Source organism: Narcine bancroftii, chromosome 8 (genome assembly GCF_036971445.1).
Source record: "Narcine bancroftii isolate sNarBan1 chromosome 8, sNarBan1.hap1, whole genome shotgun sequence".
Taxonomy (NCBI): domain Eukaryota; kingdom Metazoa; phylum Chordata; class Chondrichthyes; order Torpediniformes; family Narcinidae; genus Narcine; species Narcine bancroftii.
In genome coordinates, this window is record NC_091476.1 from 67,344,077 (window position 1) to 67,355,602 (window position 11,526).

Genomic DNA, 11,526 nt, shown 5'->3' on the forward strand with positions numbered 1-11,526 from the left:
TGATGGCTGCAGGAAAGAAACTTTCTGAAGACATTGCTAGGCGATTTTCCATTTTCCTGATGGGAGGAGGGAAGGGGTGGCCGGGGTGGGATGGATCTTAGTGGGTCCAACCCGGAGATCCTTTTTTGCTGTGGGTGAGGCAGAATGACCACTTGTTGGCAAGGCAAAAAAAACTGTATCCAACATGTTAACAAACTGACTGTAAATAAAGAGGAAAAAAACCAAGTGCAAAAGTAAGGGTCCTTTAATGAGTCTCTGGTTGAGTTTGTCATTGAGGAGTCTGGTGATGGAAGGGTAGCCGCTGTTCCTGAACCTGGTGGCGCGAGTCTTGTGGCACCTGTACCTCTTCCCTGATGGCAGCAGCAAGAATAGCGTGTGTGCTGGGTGGCGCGGATCCTCGATAATTGCTGCTGCTTTCTGTCAGCAGCGTTCCCCGTCGATGGTGGGGAGGGGCTTTGCCTGTGATGCCCTGGGCTGCGTCCACTCCCTTTTGCAGGACCTTGCGCCCCATCCAGCTCCTGGGGATTTACCCATCTAAGCGCGCTTTCAGACCACCAGCTCCTCCTCTTCTGTACCGTGGACTGGTTCCGATACATCACCATTCATTGGCCGTAGCTCCTTAGCATCGCTGACCCTCTGCAAAACTCACACCTCGTGTGTAAACCCACCTCAAGGGAGGATCTGGCGCACTGGTAGCACTCCCCTTTCTTGACTCACCTTGCACAAATGTCAAACACAGACCAATCAAAAATGCAAGAACTTTACTAGGTAGTCAGTTCATAAAGATTTGCTGCTGAGTTAGCAATATTAGTACAGCAGGTCAGGAAGAGACCAACTACAATGACTGTTGAGGTTTCAGGAGTTCCAACATAATCAGCTGGGTGGGTGGGTGGATTTGAGTGAGTGCGGGTGTGTGACTGTGTGGGCATATGTGTGAGCGAATGTACGGGGGTGCGTTTGTATGGGGTGTAAGTGTGAGCACGTGTGACTGTGGGTGTGTGTATTTGTGTGTGAGCATGTGGAGGGGTGCTTGAGTGAGTGTGTGTGGTATACGTGTGTGTGAGCAGGTGTGACCGTGGGGGGGGGTGTGTGTGAGCATGTCAGGGGGGTGTTTGTGTGTGTGAGAGAGCAGGTGTGGGAGGTGTAGGTGGGTGTGAATGTGCAGGGGTACATATGGGGGTGCTTGTGTCTTGGGGTGAATGTGGGTGGGTGAGTAGGTGTGTGTGTGTGTGTGTGTGTGTGTGTGTGTGTGTGTGTGTGTGTGTGTGTGTGTGTGTGTGTGTGTGTGTGTGTGTGTGTGTGTGTGTGTGGAGAGCTGCTGATGGTGGTGTCAGGGCTGAGACAAGGTGCAAAACAAGATCAGTTCTACAATGATTCAACAGAGGTCGCAAATGGCCTTTTCAGCAGTTTTGTGGTACGGGGGGGCGGATCATCCCCCCCCCGCCGATGCGCGCACGTGTCTGGGAATCCCTCATTGCTCACTCGGTTTCCAGGGAACATCTCTCCATCGTCACCTGTGGGAGACCTACCCTGGGTGGGTACCAGACCTTAAAGAGACAGGTTTGAGAAACAGATCACTCCGACACTTTGGTGATGTCGATGACATCCAGACCCCACTCTCCCATCAGCCACGCAGAGATCAGAGTGTCACCCACCTTGGTGAGGCAAGAATTCTGGATGTTGCACCTCTGAGAGGTGGCGCTGGACTTCCTGCAATCCGTTCTCCCCAGCTCCAGACGCAGGTGGTACATTAACCCGGCCACGACCTGGCCAGGGAGAGAAAATATTCACAGGGGCACAAGCGGACTGTATCCGGGTCTCTGGGGATGGGAGGGGGGGTTCATTCTCCACCCCCACCTCCAAATCCTCTCCATCTACCCTCTGTCATCTTCATATCCCACCATTCCCTTCCCATACCCATCTCCCCTCCACTCACCCCTCTCTCCACTCCCATTACCTCACCTTCTTCATCGCACTCCTTTTCTCCCTACTGCCCTCCCTCCCCATCACCTTCAATCTTCCTCTCTCTCCCACTCTCCTCCTATATAACTTTCTTCCCCTCCTGACCTCCACCCCTCCCCTTTCTCAGGCCAATCCCCCATCTGTTTGAACACCTCCACCACCCCACTGCTTCCCCCCATCTCCACCACCTCTCTCATTCCTCCGCTCCCACCCAGGCCTCCCAACCCTTCCTCCCCCCATCTGTTTGGATGCTGCAACCACCACCCCCTCCACCTTCTTCCCCCAACCATTTCCCCCCCAACTGTTTAAACGTCTCCACCTCTCCCCCCACCTGCTCGGACTAGTTCCCTCCCCCACCTCTATCACCCCCTCCCCCTAGCTCAACCACCCCCTCCCCCACTCCCTTTCCACCCACCCCACCAGCCCCTCTACCTTTCCCCACCCACCTGTTTGGACGCCAGCACTCACATCCCATCCCACCATATCTCACCTCCTCCCACCCACAAGGCCCACCCACCTGCCTGGACTCCCCTCCCCCACCTGTTTGGATGCCGCCACTGCCCCTCCCGCCAACTGTTTGGACACCCCGTGCCACCAGGCTCCTCCCCCACCTGTTTGGACACACCTTCCCCCACCTATTTGGACACCACCACCACTCCTCCTCAGGCCCCTTCCTCACTTGTTTGGATGCCCCTCCCCCCCAGGGCACACCTGTTTGGACGCCCCTCCCTCAACCCACCTGTTTTTCGATACCCCTCCCCAAAGACCCCACCCCCATCAGTTTGGCCACCCCTCCCCCAGGCTCCACCCCTACCTGTTTGGACGGCCCACCTTCCAGGCCCCACCCCCACTTGTTTGGACGGCCCACCTTCCAGGCCCCACCCCCACCTGTTTGCACGGCCCACATTCCAGGCCCCACCCCCACCTGTTTGGACGGCCCACCTTCCAGGCCCCACCCCTACCTGCGTGGACGCCCCTCCCTCAGGCCCCACCCCACTTGTTTGGACGCCCCTCCCCCAGGCTCCACCCCTACCTGTTTGGACGGCCCACCTTCCAGGCCCCACCCCCACTTGTTTGGACGGCCCACCTTCCAGGCCCCACCCCTACCTGTTTGGACGGCCCACATTCCAGGCCCCACCCCCACCTGTTTGGACGGCCCACCTTCCAGGCCCCACCCCTACCTGCGTGGACGCCCCTCCCTCAGGCCCCACCCCCAGACCCCACCCCACTTGTTTGGACGCCCCTCTCCCAGGCCCCACCCCCACCTGTGTGGACGCCCCTCCCTCAGACCCCACCCCACTTGTTTGGACGCCCCTCTCCCAGGCCCCACCCCCACCTGTGTCGACGCCCCTCCCCCAGACCCCACCCCCACCTGTTTGTACGCCGTCACCACCCGGGCCACGACTTGGTAATATTTATCGTTCGACCTCTGGTTGTAGTCTTTCTCCGCCGCAAGCGACGCATTCACTAAGTCGTCCGCGTTCGCGGGGACGGGGACCAGGCCCCCGGGCATGGGCCCGGACCCCGGCCAGGAGCGAGGCCAGCACCAGCAACCACCCAGACGCCGCCATTGCTGTGACGTACCTTCGCTTCCGCTCGCGTCTCTTCCGCCCCGCACACCCGCCGCCATCTTTGTGCGGGGCCGGGGCGGAAGATGACAAGTTTATTGTCTGACTGCACAATGCAGGACACCTCTGACTGCACAACAATTGCAGAACAAGAGACCATGGACAGAAACGACAGCAAGGAAAGGAGATGGAGGAATTGAAATGGGGGGGTAGGGGGGCACTGGGAGGTTCCCACTATTGTGGTGCTTAGAGCTCAGGCGTTCAACGGAGCGGTCAACCCGTCTCTCCGATGTACAAGGGGATGCAGAAGGTGAAGGCGGCACACTTGGCCGCCACGCCTTCACGGTGCTACCGATTGGCTTCGAATCCGGCGCTCAGATTCACCGGTGAAACGACACTACACTTAAATCGAGCTGAGGGAAGAGGTGTGGACAGAAGCAGGGGGGGCTCTCTTCCCACCATCGTCAGCACTCGATGCAAGCGCAAGGCAATAAACATTGTGAAGGATCCCTCACACAAACTATTCTCCCTTCTGCCATCTGTAGCTCAGGCCCTTACGCCCAGATTAGGCCACAGTTTTCCCCGCCCACTGCCCCCACCATGAGGCTCCTGAATTCGCAAAACATTTGGGGGATAGGATACCATGGTCCGTGACTGCATACATCGAAATATTTTAATCTGTTTAACTTCAAATATGTTCGGTGATCCTGGAGACTCCATCTCGTCTTTTCCGTGCATGAGCGTTAAATAAAGATGGCTCGACTTGGTCTCCTGGGACTACAGGAGTAGTTACTAAGGGGGCGAGAGGTGCGGAGGGTGAGGGGGACAAGAGAATCACGGAGGGAGCGGCCACTGTAAAAATCGGAGAGGGGAATGTGCGGCTGACAGTAATTCCGTCTCCCAGACTGCTGGAAGGCTGCAGCACTGAGATTCAGAGAAGTTGATGAGGGCTGTGAGTGAGGAAACAGGTTTGGTAGGTCTCAAAGGCAAGGACTCTGAACATAGGCTTTTGTAATGAAGGATTGGTACTGAACAACGCGGAGAGTTTATTGGCGACCGAGGGGAAAGTCGGGACTGAACAACGTGGACATTTTATCGGCGACGGTTTATGGGGGAAAAGTTGGTAATTGATTAAACACTTGCAGGCAACTAATAACGAACATGGGAACAAACTGCACACACTCACAAACAATCAAGGGAAAAGTCAAATACAATTCCTACCACCCCTTGACTCTGTGCAGGCTCGGCTCTATGTTATTTACGGACAATGATCAACGCTCCCAACCCTATTTAGTGCACTGCTCACCAAGTTTCTCCAGAGCTGTTCCTCGCTCCTCAGCCAGGAGTAAAGTCGGTCCCTTGTGGATAGCAGAAGAGAAAACAGAGAGCACTTGGCACCTTTATAGCGCTGGAGGGTGCAGCCCAAGCTGTTAGCAGAGTCAAATGGCTTAGTGCCAGGGTTAATCCAATTACAATGGCCCTAAGCCAAGAACAGGCAGGCTGGAGAGTCCAGTCCAGATAATTTATATGGCTCCCAACAGCAAGTTGTGCACTAATGGGTGGGGCAGAACCAAACCTTGATTGACAGCTGGCATGTATTCCGACGAGGTGGGGGGTGTCAGTGAAATCACGTGACGGCCATGACTCTTCCAAAACATTAAGCCATCTGGAAACCAAAGGCAATGGGATGGAGTTTGAGGGGCCAGGATGTCTATGCGTTTCGTCACACACTCCCCCCACCTCCATAATTTCCATGAACAGCGTCTGGCTATGTGTCACTCTCCACACCCGGACTCTCATTCCAGGGAAATCTCCTGCCTCGGTCTCTCGAGACCCAGGTCCCATTGCGATCTTCGTCAACATGTGTGCGGATATTAGCACGCTCCTTTGTGGGTTTCCCACCTTCGGCTTCCTGGGTCGTCAGGTCCAATTTCTTTTCATCTGATTGCACATGTACAACCTGACGAGACAACATTCTCCGGTCCTCGGTACACAACAACCACCTTCACACAACCAGACATAATAGATTGGGAGATCACTCCATCTGCTACAGTGACAGTGACCCTCCAGTAGTTAACAATTTCAGTTTTGTGTCACATTCCCATGTCTTTCCATGGTCTCATGTACTGTCCCACCAACACCACCCTCACTTTGGAGGAACAACACCTGATTTTTCCAACCCGATGGCATTGATGTCGACTTTTCATCCAACTGGCCTGCTCTCCTCTCCCACCCCCCCAACCCATTCCAGTTCACTCAGCCAACCGTCCTTCCCTTGATCACTGGTGTCCCCTCTCTCTCCCTTTGCGACCTTACTCTTCTGCTTGGATGCCTGCCGACATTCTCCCATACCTTGATGAAGGGCTCAAGCCCGAAACGTCGGTTATGTATTTTTTACCTTTGCTGTATAAAGGGCATTGTTTGACCTGCTGAGTTTCTCCAGCGCTGTGATTTTTGTACATGTAGGACAAGACAAATACATCACTAAATATAATTTCATGAACACGAGAGTCTCGAAGGGTCAGCGTGAGTAGTTCCTTTTGATCGTTCACAGTTCTCGCTGCCCATGGGAAGAAGCTGTTCCTCAGCCTGGTGGTGATGACTCTGATCCTCCTGAATCTCTTCCCCTGACAGGAGCAGCTGGAAGATGCGCGCCCTCTTCAGACAATGATCATGTCGATGGGGAGGAGGGAGGCTCCAATGATCCTCTCTGCCGCTCTTATGGTCCTGTGCATGGACCGCTGATCCATTTCTCTGCAGCGACCATGCCCACATGGTGATGCAGCCAGCCAGGGCGCTCTCAAAAGAGGGTCCTGTCGAAGGTGGACATAATGGCTGCTGGTAGCCTTGCCACTTCAGGAGGTACAGTCGCTGTTGTGCCTTCTTGACATGTGAGGTGATGAGTGTCCACGATAGGTTATGAGCCCAGAGGACCCCAAAACCCAGCAGGAATAGATATTCACCAAGACAAATGGTTACTAAAACAAAAGTTGCTTTTAATTATCTTTAAACATGAAAATGGATTCAAACTTTAACTTAACTAACCTAACTTAACCCCTTTCTAATTCTAAGTGCACGTGTATGTAATGTGTGTGTAAGTTCGGAAAAGTTCTTTGATTCACAGTCCAATTTCAATTCATTCCTCCAAGTTCACTGGTTGCAGACAATTCTTACACTGCGCACAAGAATTTGACATTTATAAAGTTCACCAGGCTTTGGTGCTTGAAAGGTAAATGGTTACCACTCAGGAAGGTTTTGTCGGTTTTCAGAGAGAGATTTGTGGTTCCTTTTAATTCCCTCAGCCACTCCAGTGTCTTGCCAAAGAAACTTGTCCCATCAGGGTTCTCCAGATTATAACATCTTTCTTTCAGGTCACCACAGAGTTCCTTCTTGTTTCTCTTATTCCAAGTGAAACATTAAGACAGCCAGTTCTCTTCTCTTGCATGAACCACACAGGCTTTGACCAGGCCGTCTTCCAAAATGGGGCTTTCCACAAGCTTGCCAGCTTGTCCTGTTCCAGTCCCAGCTGCTTCTGCTGGCTGTAACACTGACACAAGATCTTTGTGTCTTTCTCTCTCACACAAAGCCTGTTTGACTCTCTTAGAATACCTCCAGACAGAAGGCGGCTTCGAGATGCTCTTTCATCTGTTGCCTTTTGTAAACAACAATCCATTAGTGAAGTCTATTGAGCACTCTCCAAAGCTCTTGCAAAAGCTCTGAGGCCCTGATATGTCTAGCATGGGGCAAGGCTCCAGTATTTCAAATAAGATCTATTTTAAAGTGTTTGTATGCGACCTATTGTAACAAACCTTTCCCAATTTATCACCCAAAAACATATCTATATACTTGATCCCAACTCCAAGAAACTTAGTACTCTCCACTCCCTCTACAACAGAGTTGTTGATGTGTTGTGAAGGGTGGTGGTTCCTGGTCCCCCTGAAATCCACGATCATCTCCTTCGTCTTGTCCACATTGAGAGTTGGGTTGTTATGCTCGCACCATTTCCTGAGAGTTCCCACCTCTTCTCTATCGCGTGACTCATCGCTGTGGCTGACGATGCCAACATCTGTGGCATCCTCTGCAAACCTGATGATGTCATTGGAGCTGGACCTGGCAACGTTGTGGGTCAGTGGTGTGAGGTGCACCAGCGATCGACATTCTGCCACCAACCCAGACCGTGGTCTTTCCAATAGGAATCCCAGGATCCAGTTACAGAGAAGGTGGGGGAGGGTCGAGTCACAGTGAGGATTCTGGGGCATGATCGTATTAAACACCAAGCTGAAATCAATGGACAACAACCAGGCGTTATTCTCTAGGTGGGTCAGGATGGAGTGAAATGACAAGGCTATAGCATCTTCTGTGGAATGGTTTCTTCTATAGGCAAAGTGGCAAACACATTGCAAATCAGCCAAAGAAACTCTTTTGTTAGCTTAAATGCAGCAGGTTCCCAAAATAATAAGTGGTGAGCAGGGATCGTTTACTGGGCCCACAATTGTTCATGATATACATTTATATTCGGGAAGGGGGACAGTGTGTCATGTATCTAAGTTCGCTGATGGCAACAAATCAAGTGGAAAAGCAAACTGTGCAGAGGGTATAGAGAGTATGCAGGGAAATATGGATAAGTTCAGTGAGTGGGCAGATGGAGCACAATGCTGGTAAACGTGAGGTTATCCACTTTGGAAGGAAAAATGGAAGATCAGAATATTATTTAAACGTCAAGTATGCAGAAGGACTTGGGCACGCTTGTGCACAAATCGCAAACTGTTGGTTTGCAGGTGAGCAAGAAGACAAGTGAGACCTCGCGCAAGATACACTAACGGTTAATCTCCAGGTGAAGAAGGCAAATTCAATGTTGGTGTTCATATCTAAAGGATACAAGAGCAGGGATGCGATGTTGAGGCTTGATAAGGCTCTGGAGTACGGAGTACAGTTTTTGAAGGATGTGCGGGCATTGGAGAGGGATTAACACGAGGACTGTTTGGACTGTACTCCTTGGAGTTCAGAGAATGGGGTGGGGGGGGGGGATGAACTTCGTACAACCATTTTGAATGTTGAAAGGCCTGGACTGAATAGGTGCAGCAAAGTTGTTCTCCCCCACCACCACCCCGGTAGAGGAGTCAAGGACTAGAGGGCACAACTTCAGGATTGAAGGGCGCCCATTTAAATTTACTTAGCCAGAGTCTCTGGAATTTGATGTCGCGGGCAGCCAAGTCATTGGGGTGCATTACAGGCAGATTGATGGGTGTCAGGGGTAATGGGGAGAAGGCAGGGGCTGAGTGGGAGAATGGATCAGCTGATGAATGGTGGAGCAGTCTCAATGGACCGAATAGTCTTCTGCTCCTCCAGATTATGGAATGTTGGGCTTCATTGTTTCATTCTCACCTTGATGAAGGGTTCAAGCCCAAAAGGTTGCTTATGTGTCTTTATTTTTGCTGTATAAAATGCCACTCCTGGACCTGCTGATTGACAGCACCACTGTGTTTTCACTTTTTGCACGGCCTCGGTGCAGGTGCTACGCAAATGTTGTCTTTGGCCCTGGGCATGCTTAGTCAGGATAGATGCAGATAGGCTATAAAAGCATCTCACACATCCAGATGCTGTGCATTACATTGATAGAGATCGAACGCACATGTTCTTCAGGCAATAGCGTAGTGAGTGTACTTAACCATAACTTTTATTGTCTTTCGGAAGATTCAATCCAGCGGATAAGTCTCACCAACGTCGCGACAGCTGCAACATGTTCTGCACCATCTGCGGCGAGCTCACGCTTAAGGCTCAAAGACACTGCATGACTGCACTTATTGAGAAAGCATGTGACAGAGTATATAGATATGGTTTTGGGAGATAAATTGGGGCAGGGTTTGTTTGTTACACACATTTTAAAACCAAAATTATTTAAAATACTGGAGCTCTGCTCATGCTGGACATGTCGGGGCCTCAGAGCCTTTGCAAGAGCTTCAGAGAGTGCCCAAGAGACTTCACTAATGGATTACTGTTAACAAAAAGGCAACAGATGAAAGAGCTTGTCGGTGCCGGATTCCGACTGCAGTGGAATTTGCTGTTCTAAGAGGGTCATGTGCTTTTTCAAGCAGAGAGACAAACAGGCTTTCACTCAGAGAGAGAGAGAGAGACACACACACACACACAGATTACTTCTAGTGTTACAGCCAGCAACAACAGCTGGGACCAGAACAAGACAAGCTGACAAGCTTGTGGAAAATCCCATTTTTGAAGACAGACTGTGAGTTCTTAGTTCAGCCTGTTCAAAGCCCTTGTGGTTCATGCAAGAGAAGAGGACTGGCTGTCTAATGTTTCACTGGGAATAAGAGAAACAAGAAGGAACTCCGTGGTGACCTAAAAGAAAGAGGTTATCATCTGGAGAATCCTGAAGGGGCAAGTTTCATCGCCAAGACACTAAAGTGGCTGGGTGACCAACGTGCAACAAATCTCTCTCTGAAAATTGACAAGAACCTTCCTGAGCGGTAACTATTTATCTTTTGAGCACCAAAGCCTGGTGAAGATTCATAAATGTTAAATTCTGTGCACAGTATAAGAATTGCCTACAGGAGTGAGATTGGACTGAGAAGCAAAGAGTTTTTCTGAACTTTCACACACATTATATACACATGTGCTTAAGTTAGGTTAGTTAAGCCAATAGTGATAAGTTAAAGTGTGATTCTGTTTTCATGTTTAAAGATAATTAAAAGCAAATTTTGTTTAAGTGACCATTTTTCTTGGCTAATATCTATTGCTGCTTGGTTTTGGGGACCTCTGTAGAATTGGTGACCAAGACAAACCCTGGGCTCCACACATTGGTTGCCAACATGGGCCATCAACCTGAGAGCTTGGCTCAGGACATAAAAGTTTCTCCAACTTTCTGCATGATACAGCAGATCTGAAGTTATCTTTGTGTTCAGCTTGAAGTTGTCTCTCATCATCCCCAATTTTTCTTTCAGGAAGCAAACCTTTTGAAAAATCTGGAGGTTGAAGATAGCAGTGCCTGTGCTGGCTGCGGCCTCAAGGAGCCACAGTCTCCAGGGAAGCAGAGCACCAAAAAAATGGGAAGACCACCCCCACCCCCCATTTGAAAGGAACAAGCAGAGGAGACGACTCAACGGGACGGTGACACCGGCGGCTGACCAGTGTGGTGGTGGTGGGGGAGCCTGCCCTGCGACTGAAGAATGCACAGGCTGTTTCCGGCCCAAGGCGAGGAACCCCACGCAGGCAACTGCAGTCAACACTGTGGCAGACCGCTAGAGAATGGCTGAAGGGGTACCGTGTATCGGAGCTGGGATGCAAGAGGGCATCAAGCACGCCAAAGGTTTGGATCTGGAGCTCAGTTTGCCGAGGGTTTGGACTGAAGTCTGTGGGAGCACCGAAGGTAAATCCGTGGACACTCAGTGACTCTGGCGGGGGGTGGGATCCCTCTTTGCTTCTCTTTCTCTGATGTATGGGGCACCAGGAAATATCTTCTGATGGAGAATGTCTGCTTTACAGTTGGCAAAGGATATTACACGAATATAAAACAGCTAAAATGTCTGGAGAGCAACCTGTTTGAAGGTTGAGGCATCTCTTGCACTGGTTTTCTTGAAAAAGCACTTAGCAATTCTTCCCTTTAAAGCAGCAGGTTATGCCTGTGGCACGCCCAACCCCCTCCCCCTCCCCACTCTGAAGGGGCAGGATTCCCTCTGTCATAGCTGGCTTGCAGCCGAAAGAACATGCAGGTTGCTGGGGACGGGCTTGTGGGAACCAGGATCTGAGAGGGCACTGAGGACAAGAAGAGGCTGCCGTCAGGTCTCGGGCGCTGAAGGCTTCCTGATCCTGAAGTTTGGACCTGGAGCCTGGGCTGCCAATGGCTTGAACTGAAGTCTGTGCGGCTGGCTGCAGAAGTGCTGGAGGCAAATCCATGGACACTAAAGTGTCCCTGAAGGGACTCTCTTTCTCCTATGGTTGGGGCGCTCACGGTAACTTTCTTTGCCTTGCAGCAGACAAA

General features: G+C 51.3%; 1 protein-coding gene across 3 annotated transcripts; it reads right to left on the reverse strand.

Annotated features, from left to right (window-relative positions):
* Positions 1 to 229: 229 nt before the first annotated feature.
* Positions 230 to 5,144, reverse strand: LOC138740811 (cystatin-like). 3 transcript variants are annotated; one of them, XR_011343171.1, is made up of 3 exons: positions 4,837 to 5,144; positions 1,656 to 1,766; positions 230 to 717 (listed from the first exon to the last, which is right to left on the reverse strand). XR_011343171.1 is itself a non-coding variant. In XM_069893951.1 (3 exons), the coding sequence occupies exons 1-3, from the start codon at positions 3,590 to 3,592 to the stop codon at positions 670 to 672; spliced, it is 417 nt and encodes a 138-aa protein (XP_069750052.1). In that variant the 5' UTR covers positions 3,593 to 3,655; the 3' UTR covers positions 230 to 669. The 3 variants fall into 3 exon arrangements, 2 of the variants coding, with proteins under 2 accessions (XP_069750052.1, XP_069750051.1); XM_069893951.1 differs by lacking the exon at positions 4,837 to 5,144 and adding an exon at positions 3,335 to 3,655; XM_069893950.1 differs by lacking the exons at positions 230 to 717; positions 4,837 to 5,144 and adding exons at positions 747 to 1,547; positions 3,335 to 3,669.
* Positions 5,145 to 11,526: the final 6,382 nt, after the last annotated feature.